Here is a 27,967-nt window from a genome sequence, read left to right on the forward strand (position 1 = left end):
TTTTTTTAAATGTGGGCATTAGAGGAGACAACCATCCATCATTGTCCTAACCTTAGAATGCTAAGAAGTGGCCTGGGATTTACTGTTTTATTATCATTTAACTAAGAAAAATGATCGCGTTCATGATTAGCCAGAGCAGGGCTCTCCCCACCCACACCCACCCATCAGAGCCACCTTTCTCAGAGAACTGGCTGTTTTAGCCATAAACGTGAGCACCTTGGAGACCGTTCTGAGCTGGGGCAGCCTGCCTGCTGACATAAAGCACCTGTCCTTCCTGCGTGAAGCCAGAGGCTCAGAGGCAGACAGATCCCAGGTGTGTGGCTCATGGAGCTCACGTGATCTGGGGGAATGAGGTGGGGAGAAGGAGGTTCTTCACACAGACAATAGTGTGGTGAAGGCCTGGCGGGGGGGCAGGTGGGCTAGAGGGGATCAGTGGGGAAGAAAGGGGACATATGCAATATTTTTGATAATAAAGATTTTAAAATAAAAATGGTAATACAAAATTATGAATATAAAACTAGATTTAAAATTTTAGAAGGAAACCATGCAAATAAGGGGCCCTATAGCTTCAGTCAACCCACTTCTAATATACAGATAAGAGGAGCAGTGTTGTTGGATCTCAAGGATTAGGAAGTTGACTAAAAACCAACATCTTACCCAAACAAAGCCACCTGAGAAAGGACAGGTTTGGTTGATGTGCGGGCATACATCAAAATATATTGATGAGAGCCTTAACCTAGTCACTGATATCAAAAGGAGTATATCTGATGAAAAAATACCTTTACAAAAAAAAAAAAAAAAAAAAAAAAGACAAAGGTTAAACTTCTTTCTGATCCTTTGGGTTTTCTTAAGCGTTGTTCACATTCAACCGCTACGAAGGCTTAAAAATAAGGATCAAAGTGTCTGTAAATGAACTCAGTCTTGGATTCCCTCAATCCAATTACTTTCTTTCAGTGTAGGGAATACCAAGGAGATGTATATTCTATAGGGTGAAAATTTACAATTAAAAAAAAAATGGAAGGAAAGAAAATGAAGAGAGAATGTAAAACAAAGGAAAAACTATTTCTAGCTAAATTTTCTCTGGAAGGACAATAACGCAAGTAAATCTGGAAATGCAACCCCGTGATGTTTGGTGTTGGTAGAAATGGTTCTGACCCATTTCACTAAGGAAACGGCCTTAGAATCACAGACCACTGACGTCCAGTGAGATGCATTCGTTGTTAAGAAACGGAAATAACAACTGAAATTGCTCACTACTCACCCTCCTGCAGCAGCGGCGTGAAGGCATGTTCTTCCAAACTTATCTGGGGTGTCTATGTCAAAGCCTGCAGACAGCACGTGCTCATTACTAAACAAGGACACTATGCTATACTTTTGTCCTAGTTAAACCACAAGAAACATTGCAGAGACAGAAAAATCAGTTAGTAGAAAAACCAGAATGCAAAGCAAGAAAGAGGTTGTCATGGAAACAAAACGAATGGGAACTGCTCAAGCTTGGCGATTTTATAGGAAGAACCGGGAAGGCAGGGAGAATTTATCTTCCCTTCAGCTCTGGGTGAGCCACCGCCCCATATTTCAGCCCCAGGACAGACATTTATGGGAACCCATTGGAGGTAAACAGGGCAACAGCAAGGCGGAAGGGACACATGGAGGAAACACGGAAGGTAAAGCAGCGATCCCAACATGCCGGCATAGAGAGTTTCTTAACGTCTGACCAGCTGCCAGTGGGTGTGAGGTTTGGGAAACGTGCTTTCATGCAGGGGTGTTTTTTAGATATGCCAAAAGCAGTGGAAGCATGATCAGCCATGGGTCAAGTCCTTAAAGGGGTAAAATGCTTCTGGAGCATCTGCTGAATGAATTCATAAACAGTCTTTGCCTTGCAGAGCTCCATGGCCTTTGAATAGATGGAGGTTGGCAGAAGCAGTGATAAGAAAGATCAGCAAGGCTCCAAACCAGAAGGGATTTCTTGGTTCCCAATAGGCCCGCGTCGAAAAAATAAAAAAATAAAAACCAGACCTAATTGGAGGGGATCAGCCATGGTGATTTCTCAGAGCCCACGGAGTGGGAAGGTCATGTGACATTTTCTACTGTCAAAATGGGGGCGAGTATGAAATGCTAAGCTACCACTGTAAGCTTGAAAGGTGTTTTCTCCGTTTATGACACACGCTCTATGAGCTGTGCCCACTGCGGCCTGTCTCTGACTCTGGATCACCAGACTTAATAACCTTAATAAATAGACAGAACTCTCATTCAGGGACAGCAATGCTGACATTCCGGCAGTGACAATGCCCAGGGCTGCTGGGAGCTGCCCAGAGCAGGTGACAAATGAGCGACACGAAGCACAGGCGGCGATGACCAGACACGGGAGGCCACGTGGATCATGCAGGACACATCCAGGCTTCTCGCTGGCGATGGAGGTACTCACCCGACGACAACAGCTTCCGGCAGCAGTCGGAGTGCGCGTTCAGGGCAGCTAAGTGTAAGGGGAACATGCTGTGGATCCCACACCTGAGGAGGAAGAAAACAGAGCAGCTCACGGGAACGGCTCTCGGGGCCCATGCAGAGGGCGATGACCTTTCCATGTATCCTCTGCCCAAAGCCAAGTCCACACACCTCGCTCAGGGACTCTTGGTTGAAATAATTTTGCAATTCTTCCACTTGAGAGAGAATGATGCACTCAGTGTCTACCTTAAAGTCATAAAGTCCTGCACCTAAATCAGAAGCAAAAACCCCTAATAATGTGAAGGAAATGTTTCATGTAAACATTATGTGACTCTTTACATTTAAAATTAACTTCCTTTTCTCTTTTCTTTCAGGTGAGCAATTTTATATCGCATTCATTCGTCCATTCATCTGTTCAACACTTTCTAAGTATGAGATACTATGCTAAGTGCTAGAGATAAGACAAACTCTCATCTTCGAAAGCAACCTTCTTTATTTCCTGAATTAATAAACAAATGTTTAGCTCTAGCCGGTTTGGCTCAGTGGATAGAGCACTGGCCTGCGGTCTGAAGGGTCCCAGGATCAATTCTGGTCAAGGTCTCATTCTGGTCAAGCGCACATGCCAGGTTTGTGGGCTCGATCCCCAGTGGGGGGCGTGCAGGAGGCAGCCGATGAATGACTGTCTCTCATCATTGATGTTTCTCTCTTTCTCCCTTTCTCTTCCTCTCTAAAATCAATAAAAAGGAAACATAAACAAATAGTTATTATTGACCTATTATGGGCCAAGCACTTGACTAAAAGTCAAGAATGGCTGTATTATTGAAAATACCATTTTCGGTGAGAATAAAAACAGGTTACTTTTTGCAGGTAAAATGCCATCTTCCTAACAGACTGTTATCTTTGCTCAGGACCCACAGCAGGATTCCAGCCATAGAAGCGCAGCTGAGAGTCGCAAACGTGATCTTGAGTCTATTTCATATCCCTAGCAGGCTTCCCCTGACAGCGCTCCAGAAAGAATCTGCAAAAGCACTTTTTAGACAGATTCTTCCATCACAGCATAGCCCCAGGATGAGCCCCTGGGGGGACAGGCAACTCCTGATGGCAGCACCTTCTGCCTCCAGGTTAAAGCCTCCTCTTACCATCACCTCTCCTCCAACCAGGACCCCGAGCAGTGTGCTGAGCTGCAGTTCATGAGGAACAGCCTCATCGGGAAGTTCCTGTGCACTTCCAAGCATTTACAGCTTTAGTGGTCATTGCTCATAACATCTCACTCTATTCAAATAACAGATTTCAGACTTTGTAAGTCCTCTGCATAGCATAAGCAAGGTCATCTATTTACACCTGTGGAGACATTACCTAAGATGCTTCTCTGGCACCAGTGGCCTGTTTTCAGATTCTATGCTTCATAAAAACAAAACAAAACAAAACAAAAAAATTCACACACGATTTGAATTTGTTAAGGAAAAATAAACCAATTCAGCTCTGGGTGAGCCCCAGCTCCCTATTTCACTCACCCTGACATAAAGCACCTCCCAGAAAATAAAACAGCTGCGTTAGATTCTAGCATAGACACTTGGACTTCATCGGCTATCGTGAAAGTTACTCTGCTGTGTGTGACTGTGAACGCCTATCCGTAGTCTCAGCTATCTCACGGTGTTCAGCCTTCTGCAAAAGCGGAGCCTGCCAGCAACGAGCCCCCTCTCTCTTCCCATGAACACCTCTTGCTATGTGTTTTCGCTCGGCCTTCCTCCGTCCCTTTCTTTTCCCTACATGGAGATTTGCAGCCCAGGGTCTCTAATAGCTGGCATCCATCAAGACGTGCAATTTGCCCATCTTCCGGGCAGTGTCACGCGCAGGGGCGCTGCTTGTAATTGCCTCTCTCGTCATTTACAAAAAAACTCTGCAAAGCAATTGCATCAGCGACAGCCGGGATGCTCGCAGAGGGGAAGAACGTGCTGGAGGAGGGGAGAGCTTTCTGTTTGTGCTGCTGTTTCTGTCGCTCCCTCTTAATGCCAGTGAAACACGGCCATTTCTTTTCCGGGCTAGCATGTTTGAAAAGCTCCTAACTACATGCAACTGTGAGCTAATGAGGTTTGAGCTAACAATTTTATTTATTTGGGGCAGTTGAGGCAAAAATATATGATTAAATATCTCTGGACATTTCCAAGAGGAAGATGGATAGAATATTTTCTAGACTGGCTTTAAGTTCCTTAAAAAAAAATAAAATCAAGGGTTGGATTGCTCAAGATTTCTTTGAGCCTTCTTCATTTTTTATATATGTAAAAGAGCAAAATATAAATATATTAAAATGTTATATATAATAGACATATACATAATATATTTATGTATACAACACAATGTATATGTGTACAATATATAATGTATCATGAATCTCCTATAATATATAAGATTTATTTTATAAAGAAACATAAAGATATCTATAATAATATGCTAATTAAACCAGACATCTTCCGGATGTCATTCTGGATGTCCTTCCTGAGGAAGCCGGGGCCGGAGGGAAGACACCCTAGGTCCCAGGTGCCTGCAGGCAGCCTGCGAGAAGCCAGCCCAGGTCCCCGATTCAGAGGGAAGCCGATGCTGGCAGCAGGTGGAGGGGAAAGGGGGGAAGGGAGGCCTACTCTTGCATGAATTTTCGTGCATCAGGCCTCTAGTATTTATATAAAATAATACAGGCAAATGAATTAATAAAAGTAGCATCAAACTCTATAAGAAACCAATTAGGAAAACATAAAAAGTATAAGTGACCAATTTGACAGCAACAGGACTGTAACAGGATTATATTCTATAATCTTCATGATCAATATTTCTAATTAACCATACCACTCACCACCACTGTCTTTAGATAATTCATTACACTCTACACTAGCTAAATTACCTCTTTTGGGGTTTTTGTTTTTGTTTCTGCTGTTACTTATAAACCTGAGAAGGGAGGAAGACCTACTTTTAAAATGTAGGTCTGTTTGGTATATATTTTTTATTCCACAGTTAATAACAAGTCATTACCTCAGTGTAGGTTTTGAAACATTAATTTGGACTCAAGTTCTACAGGCATTTGAACTTGAATATGCTGGTATGGTTCAAATAGGAAAACTAAATATTAGGCCGACATTGGAAAGAACATAAAAGTAGAATTCAGAACCTCTGAATCACTTCAGAAGTAAGTCGTGCATTTCAAAATAAAATTACTCCTTTATTGTTAAACAACAAGACTGCTCATAAAGGAAGGACTGTAAAACCTTTAGCAAAAAATGAGGGTTTGCCTGCCTTATAGGCCCAAAAAGAAGGACCACTCTCATATCATCAGGCCTACATCCAGGAAGGCCAATCACTGATGGTGTCAGCTCACACCCAACTTAACAATGCGTACGCCACAGGAAAGAGGCGGTCAATTCCAGCTACACGGCTAATTTATTTGACCAGACATAAAATTAATGGGACGCATTTGTACTAGCTATTTCTAATTTAGCTCTAAGCGGGCGTCTCCTGCCCAGTTATTTCGGGATAAATGAGGTCAGAATAATTTGCCGATGGCTCTCCAGAGTGAGCAAAGGGCTTCCGCACCATCACAATACCAGTTCTTTCAAGTGTTCGCCTTGCTATCAGAGAGACATGGCTGCCCCTCCCCACATCTAGTCTTTTCTAGAACCTTCCCTTAGTCGGGGATGGGGAACGGGGCCTGAAAAATCACTTGGTCTGGCCCCGCCAACCCCACTGCAGGCGGGACTCAAAATCCAATAAATTTAGGAGCTTTTTTATAGCAACATACATTATATTAAGTGAATCAGTATACTGAGCAAATGATGTTAGAAATGGGTCAGAAACTTTGAATTTGAGTTTTGTTTTGCTTTTTGCTGGCTGTTTGACCTTCAGCAAGGACAAAACAGTTCTCTCATCCAGAAATTAAAAATCACAGTGTCGCTCCTTCTTACTTCTCTGAGCTCTGGAGCGCGGTCTGCAGTTTGACTCAGGGCTCCGGTCCCTTCACGGGGTGTCAGAGCCCTTTGGTTGTTCCTCTTTCACTTTTTTAGGTTTGGGGCACTTATCTCTAGAGTTTTTCAATTCCTCTTCCTCCTGACCGGTTGTGTTCACTTCTTTTTCTGTCTGAACTGCAGCAGAATTCGGGATATTGTCGTCAAGCAAGGCTTTTGATGCTGCTGTACAAAGTTGTCAAGTAAACAAAATTCCTAATAATACACTGCCCTCATATTGTTCTGCACCTGAAAATTGTTATCGGTACCCAGATTTCTGTGATCAAGGCCACACTCTTTATTCAAGCATCTAAGGCCCTCTTGAATCTGGTTCTACTACATATTAGTAACTAACAAATAATAGTCAACATTTAATGATAGCTTATTTTGTGATAGGCACAAATAACATGGATTATCTCGTTTCATAACCTTAGCAGATGTATTTATATAATTCATGCAGCTATTAACCTATTCCAGAGAGCTTTACTAGTAATTAAGCCCTTTCATCCGTATAAACAAACCAATGGGTAAGTACTATTATTACGCCCACTTTTCAGATGAGGCAACCAAAGCACAGAGAGATAGAGCAATGGGCTCAAGGCCACACAGCTCACAAGCAAAGCAGCTTGGGCTGGAGCCTGGGCAGTGACAGCCCGGCCCCGCCTGGGACATAGCGCTGCCTCTGGGCAGAGCGTGGCATCACCACACACACTCTTAGAACCCAATCTCTTCCCAGAACTGTACTCTTCTCATCTTTGGTTCCTGCTTTCCTCTCTGCTTGGGGCCTGCCACGCTCTGCCTACCTAAACCTCCCCACCTGAAGGCTGTTCTGAGAAGCTGGCCCCACTGGCACTCTCCCCTCCCTACCCACACTCTAGGGCTGTGGTCGGCAAACTGTGACTTGCGAGCCACATGCCGCTCTTTGGCCCCTTGGGTGTGGCTCTTCCACAAAATACTATGGCCTGGGCGAGTCTATTTTGAAGAAGTAGCGTTAGAACAAGTTTAAGTTTAAAAAATTTGGCTTTCAAAAGAAATGTCAGTCGTTGTACTGTTGATATTTGGCTCTGCTGACTAATGAGTTTGCCCACCACTGATCTAGGGCATACTGTCTTCCCACCTATGTCCTGTTTCATTTGGAGCCTTATTAAATACTAACTTGCATGGCTCTTTGTCTTGGGCAGGCCTTGGACCTCCAACGCAGTGATGACCGCCTTGAAGGTACCAACCAGGCATCTCTGAAATCCCCCAAAGCGCCTGGCATGGTGACAGCGGGCCCAGATGCCTTATACATCCTTGTTGAACTGAAGTGTGAAATGAAGTCAGCGCCCCCTTCCTACGTAGCATATCTACTCAATTGGACCTTATAATTACATAATTAAAATTAAGCAAGCATCCTGAATAAATTCTAAATTTGCCCACCTATGATTCATTTTCCCCACTGAACTGACACTGAGCATGGGGAAAGCAGAAGACCATGCAGAGTTAGGAATGAAGTCCAAGTCTCCTTAATTAAAACCACTGGCACGGCCTCTTATTGATGTGGCTGAAAAAATTAATTTGGTTCTTCCTTACATCTGTCATTAAAAGTCACTTCACTTCATTCAAATTTAATTTGTCCTTAGCATAATGGTACAGATCCACCCGGACTTGGATAAATGGGCCTATCTACTGCCTGGCGGACTCCTTTTGGCAGTATTTCCACGCATGGCAATCATTCCACGGCATTTTGCAGTCACCTACTTGGCTGTGTCCGCTCCGCTGGTGATTAGGGTGTTAATCAAAAGCTCATGGCCGTATCTTGCAGCCACATGGAGAGGAGTGTTGCCATCCTTATCCACACAGTCAATTTCTCCTCCTGCAAAAGATTTTTGAACACAGGATATAACGTAAGGACCCAGACTGGCCTGATACCACCTTCTCTCCTAGTCACTCCTGGTGATCAGATGTAGATTTCTTTCCTCCTTAGGAATGCTTTTCCGTGTGAAGGGGGGGCCGGGGGGGGGGATTAGTCAAACTGCATGGAGGGAGTTCTGTTAGAAATGCTTCTGAAAAACCTTTCCATATGTCTTAAAAATCAGACATATGACATTTCACTGTTAGGAACAGACTCTCCTACATATCCATAACTCCATTATTATACCCAAGAAATTTAACATTGATATAATTTTATATAATATACAGTGCATCTTCCAATTTCTCCAATTTCACCCAAAAAAAAAAAAAAATGTGCTTACGAGCCATTTTTAAAAATTCCAGGACCCAATCTAAAACTCTGATAGCATTTGGTTGTCCTGTCATTTTAGTTTTCTTTAATCTACAAAAATCTTCTTGCCTTTTATTTAATTTTTAGTCTTTCATGTCACTGATACTTTGGGAGGCCAAGCCAGGAGTCCTGTAGAGTGTGGCATTCTGGAGTTGCCTGATGATTTCCGGATTACTAGAGTTTGGTCAAGCACTGTGTCAAGAGCACACCCGCGCTGATGCGCATCCCCCACTCCAGCTCCTCAGCAGACGCCTAAGGTCCGGTTATCCCATTACTGGGTGCGCACCTGAGAAAGTTCTAAAAACGGATGCATGCACAACCATTCACTTAGTGCATGTTTCCAAAGGCACAACTGGATTTTTACAAAGTCCCACTCTCACTTCATCCTCAACCACATCCTGGAGAAACCATCTGTGTTGGTTTTGGTTTACGTTTCCTGTGTTTCTCTGCAAAAAATAAGCACCTAGACTCTTTCACACCTGGCTCTTTTCCTTTTCACTTAATATCTCCTGGAATTCACCTCTAGAGACCACTTCTTGGAGATCTTCCTCGTCTCTGTACAGCTTTACGGTTTCCATCGCACGGATGTGGTGCTAGGTCAGTGCCCCAGTCTCCTATGGAGGAGCATTTAGGTTTTAAATATTAGCCTTGCTAATATCAAGAACGCTGTGGTGGATAATCTCTTTTGCTTTGTATTTGTTGGGTATAACATCCGGGTAAATTCCTAGAAAGGGGATTTCTAGGTCAAAGGGTAAATGAACATGCGGTTTTGTTAGATTTTGCTAAGTGTGCCTCTTTAGGCCCTATGTGATTTTGCAGTTTCGGCAGTAAGGTGTGTGTGCCTTCACCTCACAGGCTTGTCAAGCTATGAGTACTGTCATGTGATGGTGAGAACTGGCATTCCAGGGTAGTTTTCACTTGAATTTCTCTTATCAGGAAAGTTGAGTGTCTTGTCATATATCTCCTCTCTCCTCTCTCTCTCTCCCTTCCCGTGTGTGTGTGTGTGTGTGTGTGTGTGTGTGTGTGTGTGTGTATGTGTACGGGGGTTCTTCTTTCCCTTGATTTTCAGGGCTCTTAAAATATTTGGGAGATTACCCATTTATCAGTAATACGTGTTGCAAACATTTCCCCCCTGGAATTTCATTTGTCTTTGGTGTGTTACCTTAAGAAATATTTTTGTAATGTACCAGTCTTTTATTGTACTTAGATTTTAAGTTGTAGTTAGAAAGGCTTTACCTACATCCTGGAGATAAAAAAAAAATTTACGTAAAAATATTTGCACGTAAAAATATTTGCACATCAAATCTTTCTTACTGTGATACAGTACTTATTTTTAAAAAACAGTTATTCATATTGACTATAACCATTTCTGTAAAAATAAAAGTGATGATTATATATCTTTATATTGTGTACACATATACATTCTTAAATACAGAGAAAAATCTGGAAGTGTCATCGAACCATCAATAGAAATTCTTGGGATGGAGTTGGGGAGACATATTGGTGAATATCATGGGCAATCTCTTTCATGATTTAACTTTGACAATGAGCATGTCCTAATTTTATAATCAGTAAAAATAAGAAAATAAAATTAGCATCTTCTAGGGACTTAACAGATTGTTTCCTCTGATCCAAGTTCAGAAGCATCCAGCTTAAGTCCATCATTTTTATGATGCGATATAATCTTGGGGACAGGCAGCCAGCTGGTCTCCATGGATACCTCAGAGCAATCCTGGTACATGTACCTGTGTAAGAACCGCCTACAGTGGTCGGCCTGAAAGGTCTACTCATGGAGCTGACCCAGGAGATGAGGGAGGCAGACCCCCAGACTTCAGAGAAGCCTTCACCCTGAATACACACTGAATCACTCAGGCCCCTCACAGCAAACCTTTCTCAACAAATGTGAGAGCTACCACATTTACCAGCCTCAAATATGCCAAAAACTGGGTAGAAGAAAGAAGAGTGAAAAATATTGAAAAGGGTGGAAAAGAGAAGCTGAGTTGATAGTTTCTTCCAGTTGTACTATTGTTTAATAAGTCCACTTAAAACTGTAAAAATATAGATACTTCCACACGTGCTTTTACTGGCATTTAAAATACAATTCAAAAAAAAAAAAACACATTTCAAGAAAACATAATTTGGGTATTTGTTATTCAAAAATGTTTATATTAAAACAGGATCTCTAGATGAATGGATTTCCATTTTCCATTCACCCAAACCTTTCCATTGCTAATTTAATACCTTTACTGTTCATTTAAAGGTTGCAAGTTAAACACTGATAACCTGTCCTGGATCATTAGTGAGGAAAAAAGCATCTGAGTTTAGCAGAGCCAGAGCGTGCCCGGGTGCTCACACCACCGTCCGTGCCCTCCTCTGGAGCTGGTTCCATCGCACACACAAAGGCGCTCAGCTCTCCACGTTCCCGCAGCAGAACTGTGAGCCAAAAGGTCAAAAGCCTCGTGAGGACGCATCCTAGCCCAGCACTTGACTCCTCCTTTTCAAACTATTTATCTGCGCAGCTTCCGGAAGAAAACAGCCGCTTTGGACTTTTGTACCCTCCTGACCAGCGTCGGAGCAGCTGCCTGCGGCCAGCGGCTCAGCTCCGGGCCTCCGGAGTCCACGCTGGGTTTGTTCAGGTCCTGCCCCGCCGGCCGTGACAACAGCTTCAGACAACAAACTGCGACTGCCCGGCAGAGGCAGGCTTGCTAACCAACGGAACGAACCAGTGGCTCTCTTACCGAAGCTGAATCCTTCTGGAAACGCCAAGTGATCATGAAGAACCAATAACCCTGACCAGAGAGCAGAGGATTGCCCTGGGAAGTCCAAACCCCAGAGGGACTGACCACAACAACAAACACACACACACACACACACACACACACACACACACACAGCGTGCTCCTGCAGCCTGCTCGCTGGGTCAGGAGCCAGCGCTGTCCCCACGCGGGCCGGCCCCCGGGCCCCTGGCCCAGTGACCCCTCCGAGGTGCACACAGGCCCTGCGGGTGTGAGCGCATGAGCCTCTGTACTTTCCCAGGAGGAAGCTGACCGACCGAGCGGAGGGAAGAACAGAGCTGCTTATTCTCCTCCGAGGACACTTGGTAAAATGTCAGACAGAAGCACTCGCGGTTCTCACGGGGGAAGGAGCGCAAAGAACTCTCAGCTGGAGGAGAACGGAGATCATCCCATCTCAGGGACGACTCACTCCAAACGTAAGCGACTCCCGGACTAAATATAATTCAAGTCAAAAACAACTTTGATGCCCTTGTTTATCCAGAAAACACGTAAGTGTAGTGGTTAAAAATTCAGTCTCTGGCCGGCCAGTATGGCTCAGTGGTTGAACGTCAACCTATGAAGCAGGAGGTCACGGTTCATTTCCCAGTCAGGGCACTTTCCCAGTGGGGGACATGCAGGAGGCAGCTGATCAATGGCTCTCTCATTGATGTTTCTATCTCTTTCTTTCCCTCTCCCTTCCTCTCTGGAATCAGTAAGAAAATATAGATATTTCTTAAGTTCAGTCTCTGATGTTAGACTGCCTCCGTTCCAATCTCTGGGTTGTCATATACCTGCCATATATCCTGGCAATAGCCACACCCTCTCTGCCTCAATTTTCCCATCTTTGAAATGGAGCTGTTCCAGTACCTCTTCCTCATGGGGTGGTTGAAAGAATTTGTGTGCAGAGCTAAGCCAAGTGCCCTGCTCAGTATGAACTCTCAACCAAATGTAGCTATATAACTAGAGGCCCGGTGCACAAAATTTTACACTCCCTAGGGTCCCTTGGCCCGGCCTGTACCCTCTCAAAGTCCAGGAGCTCAGGGCTTCTGGCTGAGCAGCACTCACCCTGTGGGATTGCACTGACCACCAGGGGGCAGTTCCTGCATTGAGCATCTGCCCCCCTGGTGGTCAGTGTGCGTCATAGCAACTGGTTGTTCCACCATTTGGTCAATATGCATATTAGCCTTTTACTATATAGGATGGACTACATATTCTAGCCCATAAGTCCCCATCATTTGGGGATCCCTGGACCCCATCCAACCCACAAGCAAGATGGCAGGCCAGCCAAGAATGAGACAGGCTCTGAAACAAAGCTCCTTGGTCACAGAGGATAAGAGATGGGGTCCCTTTCAGGTCTCCTCCCAACACAGACGTCTAGCAAGGATGTGCAGGAGGGCGTGGCAGTCTTCAGGTCTGCAGGGACGGCCTTTGGAGAGGGCAAAGCAACGCCCTGTGCCCCGCCGGGGGGACTATTATAAGCAACTAGCATAGCAGAGGGGATGTGGGGCTGGCCAGGACTCGAAGGAGAGGCCCGTAGTCTGGCCCACAGGACCCATGTGAGGAGGGAGGACTTACAAGACGAGGAACTACTCTGTCTGGTCTGGTCACTGACACGTGAAATGGCTCTAACAGGGAACAAAGCTTTTATGCCACTGAGCTAAGGCCCAGTTCATTTGAATGAATTTTTAAAAAATAAACTATACCAAATTTCTCCCTAGTTTTGTTTATTTTTTAAGGCAGGAACACTGCTTCTGAGAAATGCAGTGGGGTAAGGAAACTGATCAAAAGAGAGACACCATTGTCAGCCTGCAATCTCTGTTCTCTCCCTAAGCATCTTGGAGATGGGGTGCCACCTCCCCTGTCCATGCCCAGCAGAATAAACCATCAACGTGGGCCTTTCACTAACGTGGCTGTCCCAGGCCGGCCACGTATGTCCGCTACCAAGAACGCGTGTGTGGCGTTCGTGTTCATTCTCCCTCCCCGGCTCACTGCGGACTGGTTCGTCTCCCTGAAAGGCTCAGACATGCCCTCCGCTTTGCTGCAGAGATTCTGCTCTCTCAGCATCATTTCCCTGGCCTGTCTTCCCTCCAAATGTCAGACGACGGTCTGATTTTACAACCCGAATGCCTACGCTCTAACTCAGTGCCACGGATAATTCAAGTGCATGTCATCGAAGGGCTGACAGGTGAGAGAAAAAATAGGCCCAAGAAAACTGATGCCAGAACTGTGGGAAGGAGAAATGTGGGTCAACTAAAGAGAGCTGAGGAGCTGCGGGATTCACCTGGAACGTGAACTAAAATCTGGGCTCACCGTGTGTGTGTGTGTGTGTGTGTGTGTGTGTGTGTGTGTATGGGAGTGGGGGTGGGGGGTTCGTGGTCTTGGTGTGTTTTTTTCAGATGTCTCTAAGATTTGCTAAGATAACAGACTTAGGCTGTGAAGGTCAACCCACTCGAGATGCTGGCCACCACCCACGATGAGAAGCGACCCTCCCAGGTATGCTGGCTGCAGAGACAGCCCATTGGTTCACGTAGACTGCTGCTGCAAGCCTGGGAGATCATGTGACTTCCCAAGGTCTCTACCAAGCATGTGACTGCTAGGATTCTTCACATCACATACTTACCTGCTTTTCTCCTGAGTCACCTTATCGTTAGCTACCTTTGCCCAAACAGCTCATTGTGTTTTAGCTCAGTGCCATGGTCGGCAAACTGTGGCTCTCGAGACACATGCGGCTCTTTGGCCCCTTGAGTGTGGCTCTTCCACAAAATGCCACAGCCTGAGTGAGTCTATGTTAAAGAAGTGGCATTAGAAAAAGTTTAAGTTTAAAAAATTTGGCTCTCAAAAGCAATTTCAATCGTTGTACTGTTGATATTTGGCTCTGTTGGCTAATGAGTTTGCCGACCACTGGCTTGGGAAATGATGGTGAATTCTGAAACTTGAAAATAGCTCCGGTTTCCTGCTAGGAAACGTGCAGTACTTATTTTTATCAGTTTCAGAGTGGAAAGTGCAGCCTCTTGAGCCCATGGAGGTATGTATATCACGGCTCATTTCAGCACTCACATGTCCTCTGACTGCCTGGGAATGTACTGGGAAACGTAGTGGCTTTAGGTTGTCCCCCCTGAGCTGGCTGGTGACGTGAGGGCTGAGGAAGAGCTGTCAGCAGAGCACAGCAAAGGGAACTGCAAATCCGAGCGCCAGAAGCTCTAACAGAGCATCACCTTTCACGCTCGGCTGACTGACAGCCCATCTCATGGGGCCAGAAAGCGTTCCAATAGGAGAGCGCGGAGAGGCCTCTTACCGTTCTGGATGAGGGTCTGCGAGCGCGTGAACCTGCCGTGGACCGCTGTCATGTGCAGGGGGCTTTTGCCATCTTTACTCTGAAAAAGAAGGGGGAGAGAGACAATGGACCGGGGACATGGGTCCGAGACATCCCGCTGGACACTGCTGGCAATGTCCTGACAACGTCAACTTAAATTTTTTTAAAGTATAATAATAAAATAAAAAATGACGAGAGGCAATAGATAATTTTGAAAGCGAATGGTGAAGGGTATGTTATATATCTCAAGTTGCTGCATAACCTCACATTGTAAAGAAGCCAGGAGAGGTGAATATTTTAGAGAAAAAATGCAAAATGTCTAATTATACTGACAATTTTCAAACGACTCTGTTTCAAACGGAATAAATCCTCCAAAACGTTTTCATCTCCTGTAACCTACTGGATGAAGGAAGTTTTCAACTTTTGTCTATAGTCCATGGGGGGTGGGGGACACAAATGGTGTGTTCTCTCTCGTGGCCCTGTGTGACCTGGCGTAGCCCAAACTGCTATAAGTCACTGACACTCTCAGGACAATTCTAGAATCCTCCACCATCCCCCTCCCCCCTTCTAACTCCAGAGGAAAACACTTCTGACAGTTGCAAAAGAGAAAGGCTGAACTCATAGCATTGAGTCATGCAACTGCCCAGCAAACTGCCCCTTTAACGTTCGCCTGGAAACGTGCACTGAATGTACACATCTCGTCCTTGTTTGAGATAACAGTGACGGGACTTCCTGACACAGATGAAGCCAAAACATAAAAAATGCACAGAATCTGTATACTGGTCATCATTATACCAAATACCCAACTCCCACCATTTAATTAAGAAATAGTCATTCATAGAATTTCTTCTTAAAATAGTAACCCCCAAAAATATTAGTTATTTTGGACCAGTAGTCGGCAAACTGTGGCTCGCAAGCCATGGTTTGCCGCTCTGTTGACTAATGAGTTTGCTGATCACTGTTTTGGACCAAAAGTATCCTCAACAGAATGCATTCTTTCATTCAAGTATTGTAATAACAATTAAAAAAAAAACACACACACACTATGTAATCGTTATTTTTCTAAGTCTTAGGGAAACACTTTTCTTAAGCCTGAAGTTAAAATATGTGGTTTCTAACATGCAAGTTCATGTTAGTGATGCATCCCACATTCTGGTCTTTTAAGATGGCAATTGGTTTAAAAATATCTACGGTGGAACACAGATCTTGACTTAAAGAAGTGATTCTCAGAGTGAACTGAGGACTGTCGGCGCCTGATCATCGGAATGCTTGTTATCAATGTGAATTCTGTGCCCAAACCCAGGCCTACCGAGTCGGAATAGGGGTGACGGGAACCCAACTTGTGACCTGCAGAGTGCCCTGCTATAGACTGTGGGCTAGAACCGCTGGCAGAGCCACGGGCTTGAACAGAGAAGTTTAAGTCTATTCCTCCGAAGGGAAGCAGGGAGCTAGGCCCAGGCTGGGCCACGGGAGGGGTACATCGAGTGGAGCTGCCTCGTGGTGACAGCTCGTAGGCAGACGGCAGACAAGAAACTGATAGGGCCTGCTCCCCGCCTTACAGCAGTGCCACCGCAGTCAGAAAGGACTGGGGAAGAGAGAGGGAAGCCAACCAGAAGGCTTCCTGGAAGGGTTTTCAAGGAAAAGTGGCAGCCATCAAGATAATGAGGCTATGTGGCCACCCTGGCCACGCGTGCACAGCGCAGGGGGCTCTCCCAAGCTCTCAGACTCTGGAGCCTGGCCCTGCTGTCAGGGGTGCAGCCAGCGTCAAGCACCAAATCCCTGGGAACCACTTGGGAATAAGGATTTGAAACACCCCCCTCCATCCCCTATTATAGGTAGAAACGTGAGGACAGTCAGGTCACTTAGGGAGAGAGCGGAAATCGCAGACTGACATGAACTTGTCCCTAGGTGGTGCTATTTCTTTAAATTTTGCTCTAATATTTTCTCTTAAATTTCATATGAAAACATAACTCGTTCGTGATTCATTAAACCTATAAATCCATGGGTGTTTCCGTGTTTCGAGGTGAACTTTATCCACATTGAACTGAGCGCTTTCCACGCCCAGAGAACAGCTTGAAGCCTTTCCCAGGGCATCCCCCCAATCTGGTGGTCGCTAAGGAAACCGCGGCCAGTGCGCAGGAGCAGAAGGGATGGGCCTGCGGAGTGTGGTCTACCAAGCGGGTCCATGTCAGGGTCAGCAGCACCTCACCCGCCTCTCCCTCGGAGTGTCTGTACCTTTGTTAAAGCGACACATAAATAGGATGACCGACCAAGGACAGGAAAACTCAAAGGACAGTGTGGTGGTCAGCGGTGATGCCCATGTCAGGTTCCCGGGTTCGTCTACCACTGAGTCCGGACTGTGGCTGACTGTCCCTTTCTCACAGGGAGACGGGTGGCGGGGTGGGGGTGGGGGTGGGGAGGTGACAGGAAGCATGACAAGTCACTTTAGGGCCGTTTTGTTCAGATGGTATGAACTTCAAAAGGCCCTTGAACACCAGGGAAGGTCAAAAGGACCCTACTTTGTACCCCGCCTTGTGAGCTAGAACTCAGAGTCCCCGGGCTGAGAGGAAGGCTCTGCCTGAGACTTGGTGCATGGGGGGCAGGCTGTGGGCTGATGCTCTGAGAACTTCCAACATGAAAGATCCCTGCGTGCTCGAAGGAGAGAGAGGTCATGGGCAATTCCTCTGTTTACTCACAGCTTTGCTTTTCTAAATCTTATTCTTAAATGTCTAATCTCCCTCCAATTTCTTGATGCATTTTCCCACCAGATTGAGGACTCAGAAAATTTTATTTGGGGGATTTATTTAATTAAGCAAAAAGCTCTTCTACTGACTAAGAGTTCAGCCATAAATCATGAAGAAAAACAAATTGAGGATGACCAGTAAGGATATTTTATGACACATATGGATACTCTTCCGGGGCAGAATTCAGCACCATCTGAGGAAGACGGATCCTTGGCCTAAGGGAGTGTTGCCCTTTTCTTGACCCCTTTCCTCAGAAATCCTTTCATTCTCTTCTTTGGCTCTTCATGCCGCCCTTCCTATCCTCCACCCCCTCCCAAAACCTTCCCTAAACACACATTCTCCTCCCCAGGAACCTGCAAGCTTTGCGCTCTTTGTGGTATATATGCTGCCTCCGGGAGTCACCAGCTCTATATCCTACTAAAGGCCAAGAGTGCCCCCAGAGCACAACACTAAAGTCAGAGGGGGGGAGGGGGGCAGAGAGAGCCAGAAACCCCAAAGGGCTTCCCGAGTCAATGGAAGAACAACAGGAAACCCTGGTTTGCACAAAAGCTCATGTATGGTCCAGTTTTCTTTCATGGTTCTAAAGGCTGGAAATGAGACGTAGTTGGCTCATTCATTCATCCCTCTCCTTTCCTCACATGCTCTTCAGAGTTCCAAGGGTCATGTCCCTATGCCTGCCTACTCCAGTTTCACCTTCAACCTCGGCAAAACAACCCGAGTTCTAGAATTGGTCCTGGTATATATAAAGAAGGGCACAGGCCCACATCAGTAGATACCGTAGGTACTGGGCTTCAAATCCCGTCTCTCTTAGGGCTGAATGCTCTAAGGGCCCTCAGAAAGAGAAGTGAGACCGTGGGCTGATGTTAGTGACCATGAGCTAGTATACCTGAAGTCCCTAACCCAATGTGAGCTGGCCTCTGTCAGTTAACTGGGAGAAGTAGGAAGGTGTATCAGAGAATGGTCTAGTGACCAGGAGATACACAATCTGGCCTATCGAGTATGGCTACATGCTTAGTGACTTCTTTAACACTTACTCTGAATGTTTCCAAAAAGAGCCTGGAGCTGCTACAGAGATTACAGTTATAATGGGGAAGAAATAAATATCATTTTATGTTTTCTCGTGCTCTTTCCATTTGCAAAATACCAGCAAACCTTCGATGGATTGCTGTATGAAGTATTATGTCTTTATTATTTTATCACAAATAAACTAGTATCACAAGGTCAAAGCCACGGTCAATCTAACAAAACGAAGGATTGTAAAATGCATGCAGGACACGTATCCTTCCTCCTCTTTCAATAAATATTCTTGTTGTTCCCCATAAAGACATTGCTTTTAGTGTTTTGTGAGGATGGAGGAAAACAAAGTGAACATGTGGGTGGGTATTGGCTGTATTTCAATATGTGATTTCCCTCAAGCTTTAGAAAATCCAAACAAATACAAACTGTCTTGCAATCTACAAACACTTTCAAAACCCAAGGAGCAACGTGGATGAGAGAGATAACCACTTCACAATTAGAAAGCTACCTCCAGAGTCAGACAGAACGGCTCTGCGGAAATGTCAGATGATCTATGAGCCCAGAGGCCATCTGGAATAGCAAAGGGGAGGACTCGCGAGAATAAGGAAACCAAGAGGCTGTAGACAGAGTGGATGTAGGGAGACTGAGGGGAAAGGCTGGATTTAATTCAAAATCCCACCGGCATGGGGTTGAGGACACATAAACCCAAGTCTTAGGTTTTTAAAATGCTATCTCCTATATTCTACTGGTGCTTAGCAGTCTACAGGAAAAGTTAATATTCAATCTAGTAACTATGCTTCCAGGTCCGTTTTATGGGGAAGAGAATGCTGCCAAAAACCGGTGCCCCATACACAGCTGAAGCCCCTGTCCAATGGGAACTGCCACTGTCAGTGACCGGGAAGCAGTAGGTAGGTGTGTCCGTCCAGCCCCAGGATAAGCACAGTTTCCAGAGGTGATTGAAAACCTTTCAATTAATTGAACGGAGGCTGGTGAAGACAGAAACTTTATTCAACTTCAATAATTTTTCTTTCTTTGGAGGCTTTAAGGATGTCCCTCAGACACCAGGATGGCAATGTCCTCAAGTCTATGGACACTGAAGGTCTGGACACCTGTTAGCCTCCCACCAGCACACTCTCCGACTTCAATCCCACACAGTGACTCTCCCCCAACCTTGGGCTACTGTTCCCTGGTCTCTTCAATGCCCCCAAAGACTTTCTCTTACCTCCACTTGGGACTTTGGATCGTCTCTATCTACAAGATCTAGAACTCTTCAATTCTCTTCATCTATTCTACTTTTCCGTTATTACCTGCTTTTCTTCATGTGGACTCTACCCTCCCCTTCCTTCCTTTTCTCTAACTCTTTCTTTTACAATTGATTTTAGAGGAAGGGAGGGAGAGGGAGAAGGAGAGAGAGTGAGAGAGAGGTTGCCATACCTGGATGTTAACATCCGCCCCATTGTTGACTAACAGCTCAAGACACAAAGCACCATGTGTGGAGGCAGCAGCAAAATGCAGCGGGGTGAAGCCACTGTTGTTGGGCTGGTTCACGTTAGCACCGTAGTCGGTCAGCTCGTTGACTACGGCGTCCTGCCCGTTGTAGCAGGCCAGGTGCAGCGCCGTGTTCCCATACACGTTGATTTCATCGATCTGCAAGGGAGTGCGGGACGGGGGGGTTAAAATCCCTGCAGCAAGTTCACCCCATTTGCCACAAAAAGCCTAACGGCTGAGCCAGAGAAAGAAAACGTCCATCTGTCAATGTAATCGTTCAGCACTTACTCCTGCCCCACCCTGGCCATCCTGGAAATGCTTGTCATGGAGGTAAAGATCAGCAGAAAGAGGGCGTGACAAACAGAGAACTGGGGAGGAAGGGTGAGTGAGAGGTTTCAACTTGTGGACAGACAGTTGTGCGCTATGGGAGGGGTTAACAAGCGAAGGTCAAAACTGCCTACAAATGCCAGAGGAGCAGTGAATCAGGGGAGTGAGAAAGAAGCCTGGCTGGATGGCGTGCCTCAGTGGTTGAGTGTCAACCTAGGAACCAGGAGGTCACAGCTGGATTCCCAGTCAGGGCACAGGCCCGGGTTGCAGGTTCTATCCCCAGTGTGGGGCATGTAGAAGGTAGCTAATCAATGATTCCCTCTCATCAAGGATGCTTCTCTCTCTCCCTCTCCTTCCTCTCTGAAGCCAATAATAATATTTTTAAAAAGAAGAAGAAAGAAGTCTGAAACTCACAGTGAAGCCGAAGTGAAAGGGGTGGGAGGTGCACAGGGAGGCGCTGTGGAGCCCGGAGCTCACACTTGGGCTCAGAAGCCACCCTGGGTGTAGCTGCCGCCTGACACCTCACAAGGCTGCATCCCAGAGCAGGACCATGAAGCTGGCCTGGGTTAGGCCATGGCTCCATCTTGCTGCCCCGACTGCTGGATTTCACCATCAAGGTCTGTTTTGCAAGTTGGTTTTCCTTTCCTGCTCTGCTACTTGCAGGGGCTGGGCTGACCTCTCCAGCTCAGCACTGAACCCTTCTGCTGCTGTCCCTGCCACTCCCTCATCTCTGCTTGTGAGCCACCAGGTACCGTAGAAGGCTAGATTCCAAAGGTGGAATGAGGAGTCCTAGCCAGTTTTTAAAATTGACTGGTGAATGTGTATTTTATACATATAAAATGATTTCTTTAACTATTGTGACACAGAAAAATTAGTCTGTTTCTGGTTTTCCAGTAATTAGATGCCCCCATTGCCCTCCATCAGTTTGCCCATTGAAACTCAAAGACAGGGTACGAGTAAGAAGAGTATTTTTCCTCTTGAATTAAAATGGAAACTGGATTTAGTCCTGGACAGGTAGCTCAGTTGGTTAGAGCATTTTCCCAATACACCAAAGTTGTGGGTTCCGTCCCCCATCAGGGCATTTACCAACCAATCCTATATAATAAAAGCCTAATATGCTAAGTGTCCGGTCATCCAGTTCACCATTCAACCAATCAAAGTTTAATATGCTAATGATATGGGAAAGCCACTCAACCGCCCACTACAACTTGCAATGACATGACCACCAGGGGCAGATGCTCTGACCGGTAGGTTAGCTTACTGCTGGAGTCTGGCTGATTAGGACTGAGCGAGATGTACCAGACATGCCCGTGGTCCCACCCCAGCTGGCCAACCTGTGCCCTCTCCCAATCCAGGCTGAGGGGTCTTCCCCGCCCCCTTGACTGCACGAATTTCATGCACTGGGCCTCTAGTGAACAGATAAATGGGTAGAATAACAAATCAATGTTTCAATGTTTTCTCTCTCTCTCCTTCTCCTTCCTTCTCCAGCCCCCCTCTCACTCTTCTCTTCCTCTCTCTCAAATCAATAAATAAAATGCAAATAGGATTTAATTTCAGAACAACAGACAGCCCCCAAATACACCCGGGGTGGTGCATGGTCGTGGCTCACCTCTACCCCCAGGTTGAGGAGATGTTTGACAACGTTGATCTGTCCGTTGGAGGCCGCGGCGTGCAGGGGGGTGTAGCCCTTCTTGTCCTTGCAGGTCGCTTCCGCGCCGTGGTCCATGAGCAGCTCCACCACGTCCTGGTGGCCTTCACAGAGCAAGCAGCAGAGACACCGTTAAGCTTTACGGGATGGTTTGAGGACTCGTGCCTTCTACGTGATCACTGTGAGCTTTTATCGCCATCAATATTTTGCTGAGCTATTTATACAAAGTTGGTTCATGGAAGTACTCAACAAATATTTAGAGAGCACCTACTATGTGTCAGACTTTATGTAAATGCTGGGGTGGGGAGAAATAGATGATTCATATGTGAGCTTTTTCTTCAAGATCTAATGGGAGAGATGCCCGTTCATCAATAAGTAAGAACAAGGTCTGCCATGTGTTAGTACCTCAAGCTACAAACAGTATGTTAAAATGAAAGCAATGTTTTGGAAACCAATTGCAATGTCTCACTGAAGGGCCCTACAGTGGCAATTTGGTTTGAAAAAAATTAATGAAAAAAAAAATCAATTAATCAGGGTGACTCCAGATTAATTTCTGAATTATTTGAAATTGCTGCTGTTTGACAGTTTTTTTTGTTTTGTGTGTGTGTGTGTGTGTGTGTGTGTGTGTGTGTGTGTGTGTGAAAAGAGAGGGGTGTGTGTGAGAAAGGTATGCCTGCATGTGAAAGAGAGGCAGAGAAAGAGATGTGTGTATGTGTGTGAGTGAAAGATATGTGTGTGTGTGAGAGAGAGAAAGGTGTGCATACATATATGTGTGAATGAGTAGGAGACAGGTGTGTAGGGGGGGTGTGGAGAAAAAGAGACAGAGAGACAAAGAGAGAGAGAGAGTTTGGTCATGGCTTGTTTTATTAATATTTGACTCTTTTTCCCCAAGACTTGTATATAGAAAAATTGTTTTCAATTACTAATGGTGCTGTCTTTCGTCCTGGTTGTCCTTTATTTCCTACAGGTCGTCAACTATGTATTTTCCTATTTGAATCTTGATGACACACAAAATGACGACATTACTCCTCCAAAGCGATTCCACACACATGCTCTAGCTGCACATCAGCAAGGAACAGACCGGAGTGCCAGGTGTCTGAGTGCCATCCCACACCAGCCTACGTGTGCTCTGCCTGAAGGTCAGCCTGGCAAACACCCATCTGCTCCAGCCCCACACGGCCATGCAGGCATCCACTCCACTCAGCCAGCTCAGCTCACCTCCCTGCACAAGACAGGCTTACAAAGTCTTGGGATTCTAGTGTTTCAAGCCTGAAGATTCATTCAGACCCAAGAACACATCCTTTATTTCCTCCCTGCTCCAAACCACCTTCTTTCCTTCCCACAGTTAACATTCTTGTTGGGTTTTTTTTTTTTACGAGATAAAAGGCCTGTGTGCTTAAGAAGATTCAGAAAAGCCAAGCGGTATTAAAAGGAAACCAAAATCACCGACAATCACCAATCCCTGGAGATATCCAACGCACATTTCAATGCATCCTACACCAGCTTGTTTTTATTATATAGTGTTTTTTAACGGTGGTCACAGTATCCATCCTGTGCTGTGATCTGTTTTCAGTTGACAATCAGAGGACCCTCCTATGTTAATAAAGATAATGACGTCATCACTGCCATCACTGTGCTGTGTCCACTGTGTAGATCTCCCATAATTTACCAACATCATCTCCTGGGGATGGGCCTTCAAGGGGGTTAGAACTTGGTGTCACTAGAATCTTGTCTGCTTCCTAATTGCAGGATGTTCTCCAATCAGAAACACAAAGGAAGGATCTCCATTTCCTGCAGGGCCACAGTGAGAATAAACTCTACAAGGTCTATCTTTTGTCAGCGGTATTTGGGCCAACAGAAGCGAAAAGGAAAAATAGAGAAATGTACCTTCTTCCCCCACCGAGCTGGCAGAAGCAAGGACTACAAGCCCCAGCTTTGCGGGACAAGAACAAGCAGGACAATCCATGGTGACTCCGGCCACCTTAACCTACACAGCAGCTGGTTTGGGGGGGATTGGGGGGATCGTTCCATCCATCCTTCCTTCCTGGTTCTTTCAAAAATATTTATAAATAAAAAGACAAATGGCATTTACGTCCTTGGTTTGCGAGCCAGACCGCTTCTTTGTAAACATCTTATCTTGCTTCCACAACAAGTTAGAAGAAGCACCATTTGTACAGCTTTCCAATCCAGACTGAAACACACTCCGTGGGACCCAGGCCATGATGCATGCCTCCTCCTCCTCCCTGTGAGAGAAATAAATCTCTGGCAAAGCAACTGCCCAACTAGAGTGTTCGACGCATGCCAGTCCAACGGACCAAATCTCCATCCAGCTGAACCCCAGGCTGGAAGAGAGGTCAGACTTGCCCGAGAAGAGCCTGTGTGGTCAGTGAGAGGGCCCTGGCTGCTGCCCTCATGAAGGTCACGTGCACCTGCTTCCCCCCCAGGCACCACTTACCCATGTACGCTGCCCAGTGCAGGGCCCTCCGGTCCTTCTTGTCAAAGGCATTGATGTTCGCCCCTTTGGCCAGGAGGAGGTTGACCATCTGCAAGGTAAACCGGGAGTGAGGTCCCATGTGCACTGTGGACGGGAGAGGGCCCCTCACCACCTGCAGGGGGACTGCGCCAAATGGAAGGCCAGGCCGGTCAGAGATCGGAGTTCAAGCAGAGTTCAAACCCGGCAGCATGTGCATCAGGAGAAAAAGACTCGGGTGATGGCTACTTTTTCAACTCGCCGTGGCTCCAGATTGAAAAAAGGATATAGCCCAGCCGGCATGGCTCAGTGGTTGAGCGTCAACCTGTGAACCAGGAGGTCACGGTTCCATTTCCGGTCAGGGCTCATGCCTGGGTTGCAGGCTCGATACCCAGTGTGGGGTGTGCAGGAGGCGGCCCATCCATGATTCTCTCTCATCATTGCTGTTTCTAGCTCTCTTTCCCTCTCCCTTTCTCTCTGAAATCAATAAAAATATATTTAAAAATAGGTAAATAAAAATGGATATAAATGCCTGTGATTTTGTGTACAAATATTATGACTACAAAGGTCTCAGCAGTAATATTAGGTTCTACTGTGGGCTGAGAGGATACGAGATTGAGGGGGGGAGGGTAGAGACACAGGAGAGAGAGAGGACTCAGCAAATGGTTCCATCAGAGCTGAGAGAGCTGGAGGGTGGGGACGCTCACCTCCACGTGGCCGTTGAGGGCAGCGTGGTGCAGGGCTGTGCGGCCGCCACGGTCGGAAACATTGACGCTGCTCAGCAGGGGGATGATCACCTCCGCACACCTAACGGCCTTGTTGGCGGCCGCCACGTGCAGCGGGGTCTGCCAGTTCTTGTCCCTCGCGTTGACGTCAGCCGAGTGCTTAATCAAGACTTGCACCGCCTCCTGTAACCAAAGCAGAGTGCGCAGGGGTCACGGACAGATGCCCGATCAATACTCCTTGGGTGCGAGCTGTCTCACCAGACCCCCAGCCACAGAGAGGGGCGGCTCCTGCCCTGGCAGCTGGCTTCAGAGGGGGGATCTCCTGTGACAAGCAAAACGAATGGGAGATAAAGATCCAGAGTGGTGTGGATCAAAACAGACTCCCTGCACGTTTCTTGGTTAGGCCAAGGGCCCTGGCCCGGTCCCAAAACCAAATACATCTTCTGAGGATAAGGTTTCCTTGTATGGTATCAGGTGTTTTGGGCCAAACAAGAGCACCCATGTGCAAGTGTGCACATCTGGGTGACATATCCTTCGGCCAAAAGGTCCCCCGAGTTCATCTGAGGTCGGAGGTGTTGGTTGATCAGTATCCCTCTTCCCAAGCCAAGGCCTCCAAGCCCTTCAGACATTCTTGGATCAATTTATAAATCTTCAGTGCTCTCGGCCAACCTCCACTCTGTGGTCGATAAGCAGTGAAGCAAAGAGGATGTCCGTTACCATCGCAACCTGAAGCTACACAAGTGTCTTTCCAACCTCTCCCATGTGACAGTGGGTGGTTTCTTTTCTACCATCGAGTTCCTTCACCTTTCCTGAGCTTCCCACTTTTCACTTTCCTTCTGTTGACCTCGTCAGCTAGTTTGCCTCTTGAACTTCACCTCTACCTTGCTGTGCAGTGAACCCGCCTGGGGAGCCCTTAAAAATAGATGCCTGGTCCCACCCCGGGGGTCTAGCTGGCCTCGGGCTCTCGGTGACGCTGCCTGGGGACCTGGTTACGCAGCCAGGACTGGAGACGCCGCTGCTGAATCAAGCGAATGATGCAGCGTCTCTGGAAAGGTGAGGCTGTGGTTGCTTCTCCTTATTTCCAGGGACATCCTTGGGAGCAGTGAATGGAGCTGCTTTATGGGCATCTTACCAACGTGTCCTCCATGAACCAGTGAAAGGCATTAGTCCCAAACTCCTGCACCCTTCATGGCCAAGTGCTCTCCTCTGTCCACCCTGATCCCCACAGGCCTGGAGCCACCAGGCTGCATCATCAGGCAAGTATATGCAAGTATATAGAAGACAATTCAAACTCTCAAGATTAATACTTTCATCGGGGACATAAATGATAAAATAAAAAGAATGTTCCACGAATTCAGTACATGTGGAAGTGAATGGCTAACTGAGTAGAATGAGAGCAAAAAGAAATTAACTTTGCAAATGAGAGAATCTAGTTTAAAGAAATCATGTAACTCCATTTAAATGCTATAAAGACAGGGTAATAAGCTGATAGGGCCTAAGCAAGCAATTTGTTAAGATTACCAAAAAGGGAAGGAAATATATATATATATATATATATATATATATATATATATACCACCCATCTGCAAGACAGACAATAAAATAATCATTGCTAAATATTCCTTGAGCCCATTTCAGAGCAAAACATGTGTACCGATTATGCTCACATACTGTGGGAAACATGGCTAGAACTATGGAGGGTTGAGAGAAATATTACCCAGGTAGGTTCTAAACTAAAAACTAGCTGAGTGCACAAAAAATAAATCAAAAGGAAAGCTCAATCACAATAAAGCATTAACATTTTAGTTACAAAAATGATGTTTTTATCAACTTTGTTCTCTTAAATATGGAGGTTTAAGTGGGAAGAATACAATCCCCCTCCCCCAATGCATCATGGTGTGGGAAGAAAATGTACTGGAACCTTCACTCACATTTGTTTTCTTTAAAAAGAAGAGCATTTCGCCAAGACCGGTTTGGCTCAGTGGATAGAGCGTAGGCCTGAGGACTGAAGGGTCCCGGGTTCAATTCCGGTCAAGGGCATGTACCTTGGTTGCGGGCACATCCCCGGTGGGGGGTGTGCAAGAGGCAGTTGATCAATGACTCTCTCTCATTGATGTTTCTAACTCTCTATCTCTCTCCCTTCCTCTCTATAAAAAAATCAATAAAATATATTAAAAAATAATAATAATAATAATAAAATAATAAAAGAAGAGCATTTCAGCTGGCATTTAACTTCTGAGATGGCGCTGTGCCCTCGGTCAGCTCTGCCGAGAATCTGGCCTCATAGGGGGAAGAGGGGGGCACTCACAGTACTGAGGGGGTGGGGTGGCCCTGGCTCCATTCATTCGCTGGGAGTGCCCCCAAAGGCAGAGTGAAGGACCTGCCACGTCTGCTTACAGATTGCGAGATGTGCCCTTAAACTGGGAGCACCCTAAAAGAAGCCAGAGGTATGCAAGGAGCCCGTGTGACTAATGTGGAAGCCACAGAGCTGGCACTTCCGCTCCGGAGAAAGCTTTCCATCACCTGCATTACCAGGTAGAAGTAATGACAGATTTAATCAGATCTGACAGGCGCTTGGCCAATGCAGGAAAGCCATCAGAAGTCTATTACCTCCCTGGGTCATGGGAGAGCTGGTAAATGAAGAGCCTCCCCCGGAGTCTATTGAGCCTTGAAATATGACAGCCGTTCAGCACATGATTTATCAATAAATGAGATGCACATTTTGAAGAGGCATGCTGGAAGAATTCTGCAGATAGATGGCCAAAAA

General features: G+C 46.2%; 1 protein-coding gene across 7 annotated transcripts in view; it reads right to left on the bottom strand.

Moving 5' to 3' along the window:
• The window catches only part of ANKRD44 (ankyrin repeat domain 44), a 196,214-nt gene that overhangs the window by 57,676 nt on the left and 110,571 nt on the right, over positions 1-27,967 (bottom strand). For 4 of the 7 annotated variants that reach the window (XM_084893133.1, XM_084893134.1, XM_084893137.1 and 1 more), the window contains exons 5-12: positions 25,183-25,383; positions 24,461-24,548; positions 21,967-22,109; positions 19,977-20,189; positions 14,764-14,842; positions 8,172-8,286; positions 2,426-2,508; positions 1,262-1,325 (exon numbers count right to left, since the gene is read on the bottom strand). In XM_084893133.1, the coding sequence (XP_084749259.1) occupies positions 1,262-1,325; positions 2,426-2,508; positions 8,172-8,286; positions 14,764-14,842; positions 19,977-20,189; positions 21,967-22,109; positions 24,461-24,548; positions 25,183-25,383 (986 nt within the window). Of the gene's footprint in view, positions 1-1,261; positions 1,380-2,425; positions 2,509-8,171; positions 8,287-14,763; positions 14,843-19,976; positions 20,190-21,966; positions 22,110-24,460; positions 24,549-25,182; positions 25,384-27,967 lie in introns of all 7 variants that reach the window. The other 3 variants (XM_084893132.1, XM_084893131.1, XM_084893135.1) reach the window with 1 other exon arrangement.

The sequence above is a fragment of the Pipistrellus hanaki genome (assembly GCF_964339955.1).
Source record: "Pipistrellus hanaki genome assembly, chromosome: 8".
In the NCBI taxonomy this organism is placed as follows: domain Eukaryota; kingdom Metazoa; phylum Chordata; class Mammalia; order Chiroptera; family Vespertilionidae; genus Pipistrellus; species Pipistrellus hanaki.